Source organism: Lepisosteus oculatus, chromosome 2 (genome assembly GCF_040954835.1).
Source record: "Lepisosteus oculatus isolate fLepOcu1 chromosome 2, fLepOcu1.hap2, whole genome shotgun sequence".
Classification (NCBI taxonomy): Eukaryota; Metazoa; Chordata; class Actinopteri; order Semionotiformes; family Lepisosteidae; genus Lepisosteus; species Lepisosteus oculatus.
In genome coordinates, this window is record NC_090697.1 from 75069824 (window position 1) to 75088816 (window position 18993).

An 18993-nucleotide genomic window follows, 5' to 3' on the forward strand; every position below is an offset into this window, starting at 1 on the left:
AACGGTGGGCAGCGGGAGAGGGAACCAAGGAGCTCGGCTTTTAAATGAACACACACACACAAAAAAAACCCAAAACTTTTATTTTTTACAGTACAGAACAGCGATAAAACCGACACAATGAATGCGAGGGGGGGAACTGAAGGTCAAACGCGCTTGTAACGAAGAATAAATTCATACATTCAAGACAAACGACGCCAGTACGTGTTCTTGACCTGACCTACATAAAGCGATAATAAAAATATTATCCTCATTTGTATACCTACTAATTTCCGCCGCATGCCTTAGTGAATATTTTTTCGTACTCTGGCAAATTGGGGCCTGTTTTCTCTTTTAATTCATTAAATCAAACCTTCAAAATATAATAATGTGGGCATAGTTGAATTATTTCGGGTATTTCGCTTGTTATTCTATAAGCAGATGCGTTAAGCGACAGATAAAAAAAAACTGTGCTTCAAAAAGGCAACATGACTATGGAGCTGTGCGTTTATTTTCTAAATACAATATATGACAAAAATATATAATGACTGTAACTGTAATCGTTTTAAACTGAAACGATTCTGTTTCCAGTAGACTGGAAATAGTCAGCGCTAAGAAAAATCCAACAACCTGGTTAGTCTCCATAGTGATAGTCTGCTGTGACCTTGCGTGACCCGAAAAACTAAGGCTGCATTGTAGGAGTTGTAGTCCCTGGTGTCGATAACGTTCATTACCGTGCACGCCTGAGCAGGATGAAAAGGACTACATTCGCCAGGGGCACCCGCGAGCTGGCTGCCGGCTTGTCGCGGCTCGGGACCCGAGGAGGAAGAAATGGCGGACCCCGACAAACTACGAAGTGATGCCGGCGAGAAACACGGGGAAGTCGGAAATGGGAGCAAAAAAAGGGAGGCCGCCGCCGGCCCCGTGTCTTTTGGCTTCAGCAAAACCGTCAGCAAGTTCAGAGTTCAGAGCTCCGCCGAAAAAGTGGAGGAGAAAGACTACCTGACCGGTGTAGAAGGAAAGGAGTTAAAGAGGTATGGCCGAGAGTAGCGCTCTACATAGGGTACCGGGGTCTCAAAGACTTTCAAAACTTAACCTCGGGGTGCAAAATTTATTGTAGTGTTGAAGTGTAGTAATTTCGCTTTTTGTTTCTTTCTGGTTGTATGTCTTGCCTCTCTTGTGTTGACTTGATTCGGGGTGTTCTGGTGTCTTTTCCTGCCTGCTTTTGACTCTGCATCTCGGTGCGCTTGGGTTCGGGCGTGTCGTCTGCGCTTCTGCGTCCAGCACCAGACCAGCGGAGAAGCCCAAGGAGCTGGTCATCCCGCTGATCCACAAGAACCGGTGGTACAAGGGCGAAGGGGCCAGCAGGACGGCCAGCGAGACCTGTCCGCAGCCGCCCAGGGAGGAGGATGCTGTGGAGTCGCAGGCCGTCAAGGAGCTGATTGAGGGTACGTGCATCAGGCTCTCCCGGCGTAGCCCACTGGACCGTTTCGGGTTTCACCAGCTTCAAGGCTGTTGCGCGCGTAAACACAGCTGGGCGGCACGGTAGCAGTTCCGGGGTCCTGGGTTAATTCCTGCAGGCTGTCTGTGTGGAGTTTGCACGTTCTTCCACGTTCATGTGGGCTTCCTCTGGATGCTCCAGTTTTTGGAGTCCAGTTTTCTGGGAAAATTGGTCCTGGTGTGGGTGTGTGTGTACGGCAGTGTTTTTGTGCCCTGCCATGGACTGGCATGCCGTCCAGGGTGTAACCCACCGTGCGCCTGTTGCTTCCTGGGATGATACCCACCTCCCCCGGACTTGAATCGGACGAAACAGTTGGAAAATGGATTGATGGGTGAATGCTCTAGTTTGTGTTTCGGTGTTCATCCTGTTGAAGTCCACTGGGTTGACTCTGTCAATGCCTTTGAAGATTTTGAATACTTTAATAGGGTCCCCTGGTAGTCTCTGTTCAAGACTACAAGAAAAACTGCACTTCCTTTAACCTCTCAGTGTAGTAAGTTGGTACAATTCACTCCACCAGTAACCAGCCAGTGCACAAGAACCCACTGCTTGTTCGAAGACTGAAGTTGCTCCGTCAGCTGAGCACCAATCTTGTTTCTGTCCCCTGCTGTTCTTCGGGTTATTCTCCTCCCAGTTCTCCTGTTACACCCTGATCTTCTTCTTCCCTGACCGCTGCTAGAACTCCTCATTTGATGTTATCATTAAAGTGCTTTCTTTCCAAGGGGCATTGCTGGGAACTTAAAATGCATGGTAAACTGTCAGCCTAATTTTAATAGTCTGTTAATATATAAATGCGTGCATCTGGTAGCATTAACAGAAACCTGTTTAGAAGAGATTCAAAGAGGTTTCTTACAACCATTGTTTTAGTTTCTTTAATTACTCCTGTTGAATGGAAAAGCATTATGTGTCACTGTCTCACGGACACCATGTTTGTGAAGGGATGTGCTCTTCTTTAAATAAAATGACGCATCCAGGCTGTTATTGGAATCTTTTACTAAAATGTTTTTTTTTTATGGTGATTTATAAAAGCACTTTAATCCTGTAGCTGCCTGGGTCTCTCCAGAGTTACACCATTTTGCAGTTAGTGTAGGAATGGAAAGATTTCCACTGCACTGACGTTGGTCTGAGTTGCTAATCTGAGTTTTACGAGCTCCAGGCTCTGCTATGTAAACCAACACCAGCCAGCCTGGCCTGCACCTCCCCGGTCCTGAAACGAACGAGGCTCCTGTCCAGTGGGAGAGTCTTATTGTCTTATTTCCACCCCGTCTTATTGTCTCTCTCTCTCCTCAGAGTCCCAGCGGCAGCAGGAGTTGTGGAAAAATGGCGGAGCGGCTGACCTGAACCTGTCCATCCCGCTGCTGATGCAGAACAAGGCTCCCGAGGGCTACGAGGACGGAGACAAGATCCAAGTGGACCTGCGGCCCGAGTCTGTGAGTCGCCGCCCCAGCCCCTGCTTCACAGAGCAGAACCAACTAACTCAGCATTTGATAACCATTAAAAATATTGTCATTCCTGGGGACTGTCATTCTCTGAGTTTCCCACAAATTGATTTATCCTCTCCTGCGGCTGTAACAGTTAAATGCTTTCACTGTGCACTAGTGCAGTTTAATTTTCTGACCTTTTTTTTTTTGGTATTGATTAATTATTTTCCCCAGTGCCATTTTAATTAAGAGTTGGAAGGGACCGCCATTGTTAATGTAGGATTTTAGGCGCAATTAGGAGATTAAATGTGCTTTTCAGATCCTCTGGTGATTACGTGGCTGTATATGTTGCACCTAGTGCGTTTATATATATCCAGTAGGTAGAGGGAGATAATTGGGTAACTGGACAGGCATCTATTGCCTGTGCTCTTCATACTGTCTAAATGGCTGCACAGTTCATTAGCAGAATAAAAGAGCTGCCAGTTCTTCAGTGTCTTACGAGCACAGGCTCCTTGCTGCTGGAAAACTGTCCACAGTGTTCCTCGGTCTGTACAGAACATGGGTGCGCAGGCATGTGTGCGTCCATGATACGTGTGTGAATGTGTACTACATGTATTAATCTAGGGTTTGTTTCCCCTTTTTGTCCTCTTGTCTTGCCTGACGGGGTTCAGGATGAGATTCTCTGGCGCGGGGAGCACGCGTCTGGACAGGAGGGTGCAGAGATAGAGAGCTCACCCCACTGCTTGCGCTCGCCCTACTGTGTGAGTGGAGGTAGATGGACTGGTTGTCGAAGAGCCCCTTGCCCATGTTGTCCTGTTGTTCTGGCCCTGGGGGTGCAAGGGTTCTCACTGCCCTCACAGACCGATATCAAGCACCTTCGGGTGCTGCTTTTGTTCCGTCTGCCACCAAACCGAGACGAAAAAAACATGAAAATCCGGAAAACATCACACAGAGCAGCAAGGCAGTGAGCCTGAGGGTGCCCGACCGCAGCGGGGCGGTGCCGTGTGAACTCCTGCACCCCCCAGCCGGGCGGACTTGTTCGCTCCGGGGCGGGGGAGGGGGGGCTGCTGACATCGGCACGCGCTGGCAGCCAGGCAGGACTGCAGGGCTGCAGGCTGCTGCGGCTCTGGGCTCGGCCGAGCCATGGGGAGCCGGCGCACGTCCGCTCCCAGGATCCGCAGCACCGACAAGAGTTCTGCTCTGTTCTCGAGGTCGGAGAGCTACGGCCCTCATGCAGCGTCACAGAAACTCCTGAAGTTACATCCCTCCTCCGTTCTGCCCTAAATTGTTCCTTGGGTTTCTGGGTTTTGCCCACACCGAGCTGCTGTGCACATGGCCAACGCCCACTCTAAGAGATAAGAGACTTTTAACCCTCAAACTGTGAAATACCCAAGGCAGCTCCTGGGGCCATCCCCCGCCCTTCTCACTTTCTCTCCCAGCTGTTGTGCGAGTGCTGTAGCCTCTTAGACACAGATGCTGGCTCTTTCTGGGCAGAAGGGAACATGGCATTAGTTTTACGTCGGAGTTCCCTGTTCCACCAGACATTCAGTGTGCTGCTAAATCCCAGTCTTGCGCTGGTACACGAAACAGCTCCGAGAGACAAACAGCTGGTGTGCAGCAGGGTAAGCCACGTCAGGTTTTCAGCAGGTGATGCTCACTTTATTTGGAGCGAAAGTCTTGAAAAACCTGGAGCTGCAGGAATATTAAACGTGTTCACTGTTCGGCTGCGCCACTGCTGGGACGGTGATGCGTCGGCCGGATACAATGTTTTATTTTTTGGGTAGCTGCAGGAGCCTTCAGCGCACAGTAAATCCCAAAATGGCTGAGCACCGGGAGTCCTGACTTCTATTCCTGCATTATACACGCACATCCTTATGTAGAGAAGCAGGACTCAGTGCTTTTCAGCTGAAGATTTGATCAGTCCGGCACTAGTGCGGCAGGAGAATAATTTCCAGCTCGGTTGTGTGAATATGAACCGCGTTTGGGGGGCTTTCGCCTCAGAACTTTAGGGGGAGCTTCTGCAGACAGTCATACTCTTCAAGCTACAGCTGGATAGTGACATGAAAGTGGTTTGAGGTAAGAGGCAATAACAAGCCTGTTCTTGGGAGGTCGGCTTTAGGTTTTGTAAATTTGCTGCTAGCAAAACATTAATTGTAGCTTGTTTGTCTCACCACTGAGGTGGCTCAGCTGAGGGTATATGTTTTTGCTTATTATGTAAAGGAGGGCTGTTGCAACTTAAAAATGACTCGGCACTTCAGTTGTGATTATTCGTGAGGGTGATGCCCAGGAAGCAGGATACTTCATTCATCTGATAAAAGAGCAATTGCCACAACAAAGGTACCAGGGACAGGGGTGTTGTAGGTGGAAATCCCCTGGAGGTGTAGCCCTCCAGAAGCTGCTCAGGCCTCATTGTGCGGTGCCGAGGGAGTCACAAGGATCCCTGTGTGTGCTTTAGTCCACAGAGGCGGACTATGACAACGTCCCAGTGGAGGCCTATGGGATGGCCATGCTGAAAGGAATGGGCTGGAAGCAGGGACAAGGAATCGGCCGGACCTTCAAACAGTGAGTGTTGCCCACATCAGCTGGATTTTATGTTTCATGTTTTTGGCATTTCACGGACTTTCAGCCTCGTGCAGTTAGGATAATATTCGCTTGCCTGGGTTGGTAGTTTCAACGTGAACTTGAATGACTGGGTCGTCCCTTGCTCTGGCTGGGAGCTTCTCTGCTGTCCACTCATCGACGCCTCACGAATTCAGTTCTTTTACATCGACACCCTTATATAGAGCAACTTACATTTGTACCCTTTCATACAGCCGGGTCATTTTACTAAACCGATTTGAGAGAAGCAAGGTGATTGAGGGCTCGGAGCAGGAGTGCTCCAAACAGAATCTGAACCCGCAACCTTCCCAGTCACGAGTCCGATGCCCTGACGTCACCGCACAAGCTGCAGTGTGAGCTTCTAATAACGAGGTCTGCAGCCGGACAGACTCATTTTTGGCGTGACCGGGCCCCAGGCTGGCCTACGGTCCTGCCTCTCCTCCCAGCTCCACCTGGGAGAAGTTCGAGCCCGGATCAGCCTCAGGCGTGATGACGCGTGCCTGTGGCTTCTGCCCAGTGTGGTCCCTCTTGCCTGTGACTTCACGCCCCACTTCCCTGCTTGGAGGTACGGGCGCACAAGGCCGAGCCGTCCACATCCATTAAGAACACGAGACACGCTAGCTGCCTGTGACCGGGGTCCTCTGAGTGGTGGCTGTGACTGGTACCTCACTGCCAAGGCAGTGTGGGTGCCAGGCGACCAGGGTCCCATCAGCGGCTGGCAAAACAGGGACTCCTGTGTCAAGCTGGCCTCCTGGAGGCCTGCAGTGCCACTGGCGAGAGACGCATGGTCCTGCTGTGCTAACCCCATAGCGTAGGGCACACTGGGCATGTCGGGGAACCTGTCCTCCGGCCCTCTTTCTCTCCTGTGCTGTCCCGCAATCGCAGATTCAAACAATTGGCGTCACCGCATTTGGTGGGCACATAATAAAAGATCACATGAGTCTGTGAATGTGATGTCGTTCTCTGTACCAGTGTGCACCTAGTATAAACCCGTACTGTCACCAGATTGTACTGAGAGCTTTGGGATGGTGCTGGGTAAAGGCATTACAACGAATTAGAGTGCTGATTGATAGATGATTATTGATTGAGTGATGGGCTGCAGTCTTGTTACAGGTGAGTCAGCACAGATGTTTGTAACTGGATGTGTACGATAAGGTCCCACCATATTAAAGTGTGTAGTTTCCCCAAAACACACTAGATTACTGTGTTAATGTGCCCCCGTCTGGACGTCACAGAGATCTCTCTGTCGATTAAACAAGCCCTTGTCTCTCTCGTCTCTCCCCTGCCTGCGTCAGAGATGTGAAGCCTATCGAGCACCAGCTGCGCCCCAAGGGCCTGGGGCTGGGGGCAGACCGCTCGGCCATCAGCGACCTAGACCCCAGCCGCCCCACCCGGCCCCCGAAACCGGGCGAGGAGCGTGCCGACGAGGAGCCGCGGGAGCTGGTGACGGGGGCCTGTGTGCTGGTGGAGACGGGGCCCCACAAGGACCTTTATGGCAAGGTAGGCCGGTTGGGAGGGGGGAATAGGGCTGCTATTGCCTAGTGGTACGATCCATGTCATGCTCCATCCAGGCCAGGTTTTACCACTTACCGCCCACCCATGTACGAGTTCATTTACTTTCAAGAGAGTGTAACTGCCAAGCTCAACGATCGCTAGACGGGAGGAGGTTTCTTTGGTGTCTTACTTGGTGCGATTGCAGGTGGTGGTGGTCTCTCTGGCTGCCCGGGGAAAAGGAAAACAAACAACCGTTGATTTTAAATTATAAAGCGTGTCCCGTGTCTGTGCGCTTGAACTCGCGTTTCACGTCTCGTACAAGTTTCAGACGTCAAGCATGAAATATCCAGCAGCAGATGCACGAGAGCCTGCAGCCCGAAAAGACTGGGAGTGGCTCAAAGTGCTGTGCAGTGGGGGACTAACTGGAGGGCAGGACACGGCGAGAGAGTAGCGATTCTTCCTGTGTGCCCCATGCTGTGGCTCTCTCTGCTTCAGGTCGAGGGGGTGGACCCCGACAATGCACGGGTCATGGTGAAGCTCGCCATCGGTGGGAAGACCGTGACAATCAGCCAGTACTCCCTGCACCTGGTCGGCCGGAAAGAGTACGACAAGTACAGCAGGGACCTCAGTAAGTCTCGGCAGTTGGCTCCGCTCCGGTTTTCTTGTGAACGTGGTCGCTGCGTCGGTCTGGCGGTGTTTGCACTGGAAGGTTGATTCTTAGATTCCTTCCAACATACCAACCAGTATGTCTTTGGACTGTGGGAGGAAACCGGAGCACCCAGTGGAAACCCACACAAACATGGGGAGAACATAAACGCTCCACACAGACAGCACCCCAAGAACTGAACCCCATTGCCTGTAAAGCACTTTGAGTGGAGTGTCCAGAAATGGGCAATGTAAGTGTAAGAATTATTTTATAAATATAGTAATACCTAAACAGCTGCGAATAGTAAATGTCATTTACAAAGATGTGAAGACTCCATGCTCTTCTTCATGCTGTAGAAGCTGTACAAGAGGGAGCCTCCCCTACAGGTGATTATGCAGTTACAACTTGCAAGCGCAGTTTGAGCATCAGTGCAGTACTGAACTGGAAGCCAATACAGGGTGTGGAGGACAGGAGTGATCCTGCGTCCTGTGAGCAGTGTGTTCCCACGAGCACTCCGGCCAGTGGTCTTGGGTCCTAAGGGAGGAGCGGGGTTCGTCAGATCCGATGTGAGCGATCGAGTACTTAGTGTAACAGAGTAACAGGATCTGGCGTGTCAGTACAGGGGTTAAACCGCAGCGGCCTCCGGAGCAGCACGGGGTCACGCGCAGCCATCCCTCCGTAACGGCCTGCTCCCTCTGACCCAGGCCGCCTTGGCAAAGCCCACAAGGAGAAGGAGAGAGCGGAGGAGGCGGCCAGGCGGAGTAACGGGCAGGACGGCGCCGAGGGCAGGGGCACGGACAGGGAGAGCCGGGAACCGGAGGCCCGCGCGGGCAGGGAGCACGACCGCGGCAAAGACCGGGAGAAGGAGCAGCGCAAGAGGAAGCACCGCGACTCCAGCCGTGACAGGTGGGTCAGAGCCCGGGCTGCCCGGTTGGCTATTCCGATTGGCTCGCGAGCGGGAGCTCAGCGTGGTCGCCGGGGGGCCAGTGGGCGCATGGATGGTTCCTGCGCGTTGTTTGCCGTTATGATGGTGGATGGTAGGGGCTTTGTGTGAACCTCCCCTGCTGGCATGAAAATGAGACACACCTGGCCTCATGGGTTAATTCAGTGAGAAGATAATTCCACAACTGGGGGAAAAAAATGTGTTTGATTGGCCCTGTGGGTAATTCACCACTCCTGTGGGTTCATGTAGTTAGTATTACTAATAAATATAGTACTTATTAGGATCTTTGCCATGATCTTCTCCACTCCTGTGGGTTAAAAATGTAGTTAATATTGACGTGCAGCTGGCTGCCTGACTAGCCGAGGCCGAACCACAAACTACTCCCGAGCCACCTGAACACGTGTCCGTTTGAGTGTGTTCCGTCTTGCGGACAGCAACCCTCTGGGCTTCTGCTAAATATATTATGTATTATTAACTCCAAGACTCCATGTATTTTATAAGGACCCCAAAACAGCAGCTGGGCCCACCTCGTTCCTTCCTGAAGCCAGCGCACTGCTGCTCTGGCCCAGAGCCCACAGCTGGTTTCTGAGACTAATCCCCTCATGGGAAATACAGTCTCGAGTAAGGGGAAACTGAAGCTCGCCTGCCTTGAGTTTGCATGTAGCTCCGCTTGAAAGAAACAGCGGCCTCTTTTGTTTGGTAGCGCTTGACTTTTTTTTTTTCTGCAAGACGATTTAGATTCTGGAAGGCATCTCGGAGCAGGAAAAGAAAACTACATGTTTACATGTCAAATTAGAATCCAGCAAGTAAATCAGAGATTCAAATTAAAAGCAGAAATGAAACAATCCACAAGATGGTTTGAGGCGTGTGAACAGTGCTAGAAACAGGCGCTATTTCATGGGATGCAGGACAGAGCGTGTGGTGCTGTCCCTGATCGAGTCCTTTCCTCCCACAGAGAGAAGCCCCACCCGCCGCCCCCTGGTGCCCTCTCCTGGCTGCAGAGGGACCTGCGCGTCCGCTTCATCGACAAGAAGTTCAAGGAAGGGAAATACTATAACTCCAAGGTACACATGCCACCCCACCAGTCAGCACGGCCGTGTCATGGACTGGACTGGGGCTCCACATCAGTGTTTCCTAACCTTTTCTGCACCAGGGACTCGTTCCCTCAGCTGCACCTCGTACCAGGACTGCTTGGGCAGAGCGGCTGTAAGGGGGTGAGGGTGCAGTTCGGCCAGTAGAGGCACTAGGCCATAGACAGCACCGGGTCACCTCAGCAGTGCCCTGGACCGCCCGGACCGGCGCTTCCGTTACAGCTGATTGGCTCTTTCTCCTCCAGATGATCATCGAGGACGTCCTGACCCCCGAGTCCTGTGTGTGCCGGACGGACGAGGGCAGGCTGCTGGAGGGTGAGTCTTCGCAAGTCCCGCTCGTCCTGCTGGGGGGCGCTGTGCGGCACGGCGACACCCAGACCCGCCGAGACTGACGCCCGGTCCGCTCTGTCCATCTGTCCCTGTGCTCGGCACCTCTGACTCCAGCATGGGATTGGACGTCCTGCTAGAAAAGCGCCTCCTACTGACGCCCATTTTAATATTGCAGTAGACTGAGCTGTCGGTGTTGGTGGTTGACCTAAAAGCATGTGAGGTGCAGAGACTCGATTTGTAACGAGTTCGGTTTGCTGTGGAAAGGGAGTCTTTTTTTTTTCTTCCCCAGCGGTACACTAAATTACATCCCCAGTCGAACCCTGGGCTGCCTGCCCAACCCCGTGCAGAAGGGACAGTGGTGCCCAGACATATGTCCCCGTGGTTGGCCGCCGCGTGATTTATATTTTATAACTTCCAGATGTGAAGCAGACGATGCTGGAGACCATCGTCCCGAAGTCGGAGTCGGACTCCATCATGGTGGTGCTGGGGAAACACAGGGGACAGGTAAGGAGGAGGAGAGCAGCCGGCAGCAGACGGAGGAGCGTGTATGTGAGGTGCAGAGACTCGTTTTGTAACGAGTTCGGTTTGCTGTGGAAAGGGAGTCGGTTTAAAGCCCAGCGGCGTGCACGTGGCGCGGGTGTGCAGATGGAGCACTGGGAAGCTGCAGGTGTTGGTGTCCGGGCACGAGCGAGCAGGTCTGCTCTCCTGCTCCCAGCTTTGATTGCTGCCACCAGCTGGACCGTTCTTGAAACGTTCCTGACATCGTTCGCCACACCCCAGCAGCAGCTCTCATCCTGGGGGGCAGGGGGGCCTGGCTGTCCCCCTCCCTTTCTCATTGCAGCAGTCTCACTCTGTCTCACTCCGTCTCCAGGGGCACTCTGCAACACCCCCAGCTCCCGAGCAGAGGGCACCCGAGTCGTGGGCTACCTTGGCCATGTTGCCTTCTGCTAATAAACAGCTGGTTGAAGTCAGTCAGATACTAGCAACCCAGTGAGCAACATGAGCAGAAGAGCCTCTTCTCGTTTGTAACCCTTTCATGTTCTTGCTGCAGTGGTTTTGAGTGTTATTTGTAGAGTCAGCATTCAAACCGTTAATGGTATTTTGAGTCTGGTTTATGTACGTTCCTACTTGGAGCGCTGTGCTCCGAAGGGGGATCCCGAGGAGCGTGCTGGCCCGTTGTAATCTGTGGGGGGGGGGGGGGTGTGTCACAGGTGGGCCATATTCTCCAGCGGGACAAGGAGAAGTGCAGGGCGCTGGTTCAGCTGGAGAGGTACGAGGAGCAGGTCTTCAAGCTGGACTACGATGCCATCTGCCATTACGTGGGAGGAACGGATGTGTGACCTTGACATGACCAACCCCCTGCCCACACTTCCTCCGCCACCTCCTTCGCACCAGGGACCAGCGGGGTAGGGAGAGAGCAGGCAGGGGGGGGCGGAGCTGAGACTCTGCAAGAGTGAACTGACAGCAGACCTGCCATGTGGAGGAAGACTGGGGTGAGGCAGTGCTCACAGTGTGTTCCCCTGGTGGGTGTGCCGCTGGTGTAAAAGCCAGGCAGGCAGGCTCTGCAGGGAGACAGAGCACAGATCCTCGTGTACATAAAGTAGTCCAAGCCGCTCTGGACCTCACTGACTGGCCGGAACTGTTACGTTCACACTCACAGAGCTGAAAACTCTGCCCCAGGCTGCGTCATCACCTACGAGGGAGACGGATCACCCCACTGTGGGTGAGCTGCCCGAGTCTCTGGTAACTGACTGCAGGGTTACATCTGACACTCCCGGATTGCACCAGAAAGCCCTGGAACGTCGTTGGAGAGCTTACTGTGCAAGAGGACCTCGGGGAAGTGTCAGGTTTCAGGAGGGCGTACAAGGTGGATATAATGTACAGTTTGTTTTTAAAAGTTTTTTTTTTTAATGGTAACTTGTGAAAGTACATGTATCATACATATATAAACGAAGTCTTCAAGAATTAATCAAGCTTCCTGCGATTTTCCCTGACTATTGTGTTAACCCACCTGAGTAGTGGAGTGGGGGGGGGGATTTTCTAAAACAGGCAAAAGCTGGGAGAAAGAGAAGAGATGGACAGCATGACCGGCCGGCAACTTTAACATGGTGTTTTATTGGAAATCACGCAGAGCTGTGTTCCAGGGCAGAGTAAGACAGCTGGTAAGGTTTACAGTCACTATAAGAACTGTGAGAAGATAACGCCACACTCCTGAACCAATGATGTAGCCCAGGCTGACCCCTTCCCCACAGCTGGGCTCTTCACAACCCCAACTACTGATTGGCTACAGCGGAGGAGCTCTTGGGGTGCTGCCGATTTAAGGGGACGTGGAAACCCGGGGGCCTGTGGCTCTTCAGAACTGGAGCGGGGCTACGGGTGATGTAGACACTGTAGAAAAACAAATTCTCCCTCCTGCTGCAGGGAGTCTGGGTGACAGACTGAGCAGCTGTGTACAGGAGAGGACCCAGTGTCTTAACCTAGATGCAAGTACTGCCCACGGGAAGGGTACAGGATCTGGGATCAGAACCGAGCCTCCTTACTCATGTGTTGTTTTACACCTTCTCTTCAGACTGCAGGTGACCCTCTAGGAATGCAGAAGATATTATTATAGAAAAGATCAGTCTGCAGTTCGTTTTCAGTAAAAGAGGCTCTGTTAATATATTTATATATTACTGGTTGAAGAAATGGATTTTGCAGCTCCTGAGTATCCAATGTTTTAAAATAAAAAGTGTAATGTTTTAAACTTTTTAATTTGGACTTGTCCAATACTTTTTTTTTTTTACTCCTTAATTTCAAATGGCCACATAGAATTACCAATCTATTTTTTCAGTAGATAATGGAAACACTTATCTTGTGTATTTTACTGTAACCCTGTGTTCAAAGTGTTGTCTTCTGTGCGTGAGATGTGCTCATTACACACCTTGAGATGAGAGCTTTGCTGTTAAACGTTAGGAGAGCTTCTCCCTTTTCTGAAACGCACAAATTAAAGACACTGAGCATAAAAAATGTATAATTTAATCACGTGGCCAATCAATGTCTCATTTAGTGGCTATGCATATAGACACTGGCTATATCAGTCATGAATAATCATTTAATTAATAGGACACCAAAAATATTTAATCCGTATCCAAAATCTGAATACTTTATTTTTCTACAAAACAAACATAAATAAGCGATGTGTCTTCTGAAGTGTATATTCAACACACCTAACTCAGAGATTTGATCATTCTTTAAAAATTATCAAAATAGAAAAGAATATACAGCAAACAGTACAGGGTTTGTATCTTAAGCCGAGCCAATTGCATCCAAGTATAATTTGCGGATCACATTAAATTGCTAGTCACACATTTTAAGATGATACACGCATTTGGTTAGGGGGTGTTTAGCGTAAATCCTAGATTACCAGCCTGCTAACCAAGGGTGTCTCCTGGGACACAGATTCCCAGATCCTGCTTCTCATTTCTTCTTCCTAAATGAATCTTGCTCTAAGCAGGACTCATGTAGGGTGCAGACAGGATTCAGCTGCCCCCTTGATGAAGGTCCAGGGCCCAGCGGGGAGCCCCTCACACAGACGCAGACAAACCCGAGAGCATGCAGAGTACCCCACCGGGACACTCGCTCCTGACGGGCTGTGTGGCAAAGCTCTCCTGCAGGCAGGCAGGCTCCTGGATGCAGGGAGGCTCTGAAGGGGAGCTTTACCAGAGGCACCGTCCCGATTATCATCTTTGTTGTTACGACGGTATGGATGGGGTATTTTCAAAAACACACCAACGAGAAAACGGTGGACAGAATGACCAGCGGAGAGCCTGCATTCTGCAGAGCAGTGACAGCTGATCCAACGCTGTGTGGAATTAGTTCAGTTAACCAATAAAAAACCAGGAAGCAGAAACCCGGGCAGACGCACTCCCCGCGGGGTTGTCGCGGTGCAGGGCAGCTCACTCCTTGGCCCGGGTGGCCTCGGCGCAGGGCAGCTCACTCCTTGGCCCGGGTGGCCTCGGCGTTGGCGCGGAGCACGGCGCCCGGGCTGGGGTACGGCCTCTGCTGGAACAGGGGGCCGGCGGCCGTGGTGTCGGCCCCCGTCTTCGCCTCGTTCCGCTTGGGCAGGCCGGTCGACCACGTGCCCCTGCAGGAGAGAGACGGGGGGAGGTCCTGGTGAACGGGCAGTGAGGGAGGTACAGAGGGGGGTCCTGGTGAACGGGCAGTGAGGGAGGTACAGAGGGGGGTCCTGGTGAACGGGCAGTGAGGGAGGTGCAGGGGGGGAGGTCCTGGTGAACGGGCAGTGAGGGAGGTACAGAGGGGGGTCCTGGTGAACGGGCAGTGAGGGAGGTGCAGGGGGGGGTCCTGGTGAACGGGCAGTGAGGGAGGTGCAGGGGGGGGTCCTGGTGAACGGGCAGTGAGGGAGGTGCAGGGGGGGGTCCTGGTGAACGGGCAGTGAGGGAGGTGCAGGGGGGGGTCCTGGTGAACGGGCAGTGAGGGAGGTACAGGGGGGGGTCCTGGTGAATGGGCAGTGAGGGAGGTACAGAGGGGGAGTCCTGGTGAACGGGCAGTGAGGGAGGTGCAGGGGGGGAGAGAGGGGGAGGTCCTGGTGAATGGGCAGTGAGGGAGGTGCAGGGGGAGGAGGGAGGCGGGGTCACTCACCTGGGGGCATCTGAGTAAGCACTGGGGTCCATGGGATCCATCTCCTCGTCCTTCCGCTCTCTCCCTGCAGACACAGGAGAAACATCCTCTCAGATACAGTGGGAGGTGGGAGAGCTCCCCATTCCCACTCAACAGGTGCAGCTCTGGACTGTTACTCTCCACACTCCACACTCTCCCCACTGCCTGTGTGTCCGTACCTCTCTTCAACTTGCTGTAGGGGGCGATGTCCTCCCTGCGGTGCTGCCTCTTCTCTCTAACCTCCTCCCATTCCACCCTCTCCTCGACCTCTGCAGGGAACAACAGAACAGGATTTGGAGACATAGCGAGAGGCACCTGGCTCTCCACAGCCCCACCCTCCAGCCCAGGCCCCGCCCCTGGGGCCATGAGTGACACCTGGCTCTCCACAGCCCCACCCTCCAGCCCAGGCCCCACCCCTAGGGCCATGAGTGACACCTGGCTCTCCAGAGCCCCACCCTCCAGCCCAGGCCCCGCCCCTAGGGCCATGAGTGACACCTGGCTCTCCACAGCCCCGCCCTCCAGCCCAAGCCCCGCCCCTAGGGCCATGAGTGACACCTGGCTCTCCACAGCCCCGCCCTCCAGCCCAAGCCCCGCCCCTGGGGCCATGAGTGACACCTGGCTCTCCACAGCCCCACCCTCCAGCCCAAGCCCTGCCCCTGGGACCATGAGAGACAGCTGTCTCTCCACAGCCCCGCCCTCCAGCCCAAGCCCCGCCCCTGGAGCCATGAGAGACTGCTGGCTCTCCACAGCCCCGCCCTCCAGCCCAAGCCCCGCCCCTGGGGACATGAGAGACTGCTGGCTCTCCACAGCCTCGCCCTCCAGCAGGGGGCGACCCACTGGCGCTCCAGGCCAGCACCCGATCGATTCCTTTCACAGCTCTGCTGGTTAGTGGACACTAGCGAGGAAAAGAAGCCACACTGTAAAGAGTAAAGCACGACAGCAAACCCAACCCCCTCCCCCGGCGCGTGTGCGATGGGAGAGCAGGCCTGCGACTTGCTGTCTGACTGTAGCTCTGCGGCGGTACCTTTGAGCTTCTTGGCCGCTTTGGAGATGACGGCATTGGGGTCGTTGGGGGACAGCCAGGACACCAGGTCAGTTTCCACATTCCAGTAATACGGCAGACCGCTGCGGGGCGGCAGAGAAAGCGTTTCAAGAGATAATTACTACTGCTTGGGCTGACGCTCTTATCCAAGGTGGCCCACATGTGTACCCATGAGTCTTTGACCAGAGCAGTGTGGGTGAAGAGCCTTGCTCAAGGGCACAGCAGCCTGGGATTTGAACCCAGGACCCCGCCCCCGAACCCCAGGCTGAAGGCCCGACAGCGGAGGAAGAGAGGGAAGCAGAGGACTCTGGGAAGGACCGAGAGGCAGTAAGAGATGGAGACTGCTGGCTGGGGCAGGCAATTCCACTCCCTCCGGTTTTCACCCCAGGCCGGAACGTCCTTGCTTTACTGACTGAACTAAGTATTTGGCCTGTTTTGTTTTCCTTCAGTTTGCCGATTAAAAGAGCCTCTAAATCCCACAGGAGCCCAGATCCTCGAGGACTGGGATCGCGTATCCCCGCTGCGGGGGGTCCGGAAGAGAGAAGGTGACGGAGAAGAGGTTTCTACATCAGAAGGGATGTTGTGTTTTTACGTCTAGCCAGCCCAATCCGCAGCTGGGCTGGGCGAGGGCGGTGAACTGGTGACGAGGGGCGGACTCCTCACCAGGCAGGGTCGAACACCTTGTACCAGCTGGGCGGCAGGTTCTCCACGCGGGTGGCCTCGTAATCCACGTTGTTGTCGTCGTAGTCCTCGGCGATGATCTCCTCCTCGGCCTCTGGAGGGAAGACGACAGAGGACCGTGAGAAAGCAGGGAAACACCTGGCCGCACACCTGTCCACCTGGAATGTCAGCTCCTAGACAGCGCGCTTGTCCCGGCAGCATGTTCTTGGAGTGGGCTCGCCTACACAGGCTCTGCTTTCAATCTTTAATGATTAAAATATTAGCATCTGATAATTATACATCCGTGCCTGGACTAGCCAGTAGCACTGTAAAGCAGACTGTGCTGTATCGTACAAAGAACTGTGTGCTGGGCTGCGCTTTACTGTATAGCCATGTTCATATTCAGATATGCGATAAGATCCAAAATTTGCAGCGCTGTGTTAATATCCAGGCTGGGCTGGGCTGTGTTAATATCCAGGCTGGGCTGGGCTGGGCTGTGTTGGGCTGCGCTGGTCTGTGCTGTGTTGTATTGTGTTAATATCAATGCTGGGCTGGGCTGTGTTGTGTTAATATCCAGGCAGGCTGGGCTGCGCCAGGCTGTGTTAATATCTAGGTTGGGTTGTGTTGTGTTAATATCTAGGCTGGGCTGTGTTGGGTTGTGTTAATATCCAGGCAGGTTGTGCTGCGCTGGGCTGTGTTGGGTTTTGTTCATATCCAGACAGGTTGTGCTGCGCTGGGCTGTGTTGTATTAATATCCAGGCTGGGCTGGGAGACTCACCATGCTCCGTCTGTTTAAGAATTCCTCTCTTGGCCAGACGAGCCAGTAAGGCAGGAGGGAGGGGCATCCTTGATCCTGGGACATACAGGACACAATCAGCACACAGCACTGTACCGTATAATACTGTACCTAGAACTACACAGCCCTGTACTGTATAATACTGTACCCAGAACTACACAGTCCTGTACTGTATAATACTGTACCAAGAGAACTACACAGCCCTGTACCGTATAATACTGTACTGAGAGAACTACACAGCCCTGTACCGTATAATACTGTATTGAGAGAACTACACAGCCCTGTACTGTATAATACTGTATTGAGAGAACTACACAGCACTGCACTATATAATACTGTACTGAGAGAACACAGCCCTGTACCGTATAATACTGTATTGAGAGAACTACACAGCACTGCACTATATAATACTGTACCGAGAGAACTACACAGCCCCGTACCGTATAATACTGTACTGAGAGAACTACAGCACTGCACTATATAATACTGTACTGAGAGAACTACACAGCCCTGTACTGTATAATACTGTACTGAGAGAACTACACAGCCCTGTACTGTATAATACTGTACCGAGAACTACACAGCCCTGTACTGTATAATACTGTACCGAGAACTACACAGCCCTGTACCGTATAATACTGTATTGAGAGAACTACAGCACTGCACTATATAATACTGTACCGAGAGAACTACACAGCCCTGTACTGTATAATACTGTACCGAGAGAACTACACAGCCCTGTACTGTATAATACTGTACCGAGAGAACTACACAGCACTGCACTATATAACACTGTACTGAGAGAACTACAGTCTGCACACAGCACTGTACACCTCTACACAGAGAGAAAGACACTGTGCGAAGGAGCTGCCTAATTTCATCAAGGGTTACTCTGCTATAAGGCCTCAGAGGTGGTTTTCCCACTTTGAACACTGAAAGCACTTCTGCATCGTGTGCACAGAGAGCGGGTCGTGGGAGAGTGACTGCACAGCCATATTGCCGGACCCCAGCGCCGCGGCTCTTTCCGAGAGGCGGCTGGAGCGGTTAGCTGCTAGCCCCTGGAAGAGCTACAGGAGACGACCGCGTCCGCCCGTCACCTATATGGCGCGTCTGTCTAACAATCTGGATGTGCCGCTCACGACAGCAGCCTGCTTACCTTTGAGTACCGCGCACAAACCAGTCAGGCGGACCAGCGACACCACCTCTGAATCTCCAACCCCCTTTTTATCTCAAATATACAGCACACCTCCGTTTTCCGACTCGCGGTGCCCTCTTATCCAACACATGCGCTTCTAACCCGCACTGATGTTCACACAGGCTTGATTTTAATAATGTAATCTCCAATTTCTCGCCGCAAATTAAGACACCGGCCACAGGCAAGCGACGACAATGTCGCGTAAGTGACGTGTCACACAGACGCGCGCGCATACGCATTCACGTGACGAACGTTCAGTCGCCAAGGTGATAAAAAGGCACGAGAAGATTACGTCATTGAGGTTGTGTAGTCGGATCGCCATCTTAGTGGAGTGCAGAGAATACTTGATAGCATAACGAGTCTTTTCTTGAAAACCGTTTAAATCTTAAGCCATCAGCTGGTGTAATAAGGTTAAAACATTTTCTGATAAACTTTCTGTTATTAAAGGAACAAATAACAGGTTTATTCCATGCTGAAAAGAGAAGAGAGAAAACAACGTTTCGGCTGTGAAGCCTTCTGCAGATGTTAGTGATATTTGGTTTCTTGTGCTCATTATCTGCATTTACATCATATAAAGCATATTGATAGATGTCCACTCAAACAGATCAACCACCTGTCATATTAACGACAGGTTCGTGCAGTCTCCT

General features: G+C 52.5%; 2 protein-coding genes across 4 annotated transcripts; one reads left to right on the plus strand and one right to left on the minus strand.

Annotated features, from left to right (window-relative positions):
- The first annotated feature begins 16 nt into the window (after nucleotides 1-16).
- On the plus strand, nucleotides 17-12744 carry gpkow (G patch domain and KOW motifs). Of its 2 annotated transcripts, XM_015364145.2 has the most exons (12): nucleotides 17-1010; nucleotides 1261-1424; nucleotides 2765-2904; nucleotides 3567-3656; nucleotides 5351-5457; nucleotides 6789-6993; nucleotides 7483-7615; nucleotides 8338-8539; nucleotides 9532-9640; nucleotides 9913-9982; nucleotides 10416-10501; nucleotides 11209-12744. In XM_015364145.2, the coding sequence occupies exons 1-12, from the start codon at nucleotides 808-810 to the stop codon at nucleotides 11335-11337; spliced, it is 1638 nt and encodes a 545-aa protein (XP_015219631.1). In that variant the 5' UTR covers nucleotides 17-807; the 3' UTR covers nucleotides 11338-12744. The 2 variants fall into 2 exon arrangements, with proteins under 2 accessions (XP_015219631.1, XP_006625509.1); XM_006625446.3 differs by lacking the exon at nucleotides 3567-3656 and having other exon boundaries at nucleotides 443-1010.
- An 802-nt stretch (nucleotides 12745-13546) lies between these two features.
- Nucleotides 13547-18564, minus strand: pqbp1 (polyglutamine binding protein 1). 2 transcript variants are annotated; one of them, XM_069183612.1, is made up of 8 exons: nucleotides 18308-18564; nucleotides 17134-17208; nucleotides 16359-16470; nucleotides 15678-15778; nucleotides 14833-14922; nucleotides 14636-14699; nucleotides 13991-14120; nucleotides 13547-13953 (listed from the first exon to the last, which is right to left on the minus strand). In XM_069183612.1, the coding sequence occupies exons 2-8, from the start codon at nucleotides 17198-17200 to the stop codon at nucleotides 13933-13935; spliced, it is 585 nt and encodes a 194-aa protein (XP_069039713.1). In that variant the 5' UTR covers nucleotides 17201-17208; nucleotides 18308-18564; the 3' UTR covers nucleotides 13547-13932. The 2 variants fall into 2 exon arrangements, with proteins under 2 accessions (XP_069039713.1, XP_069039707.1); XM_069183606.1 differs by having other exon boundaries at nucleotides 13953-14120.
- Between the last annotated feature and the right edge of the window lie 429 nt (nucleotides 18565-18993).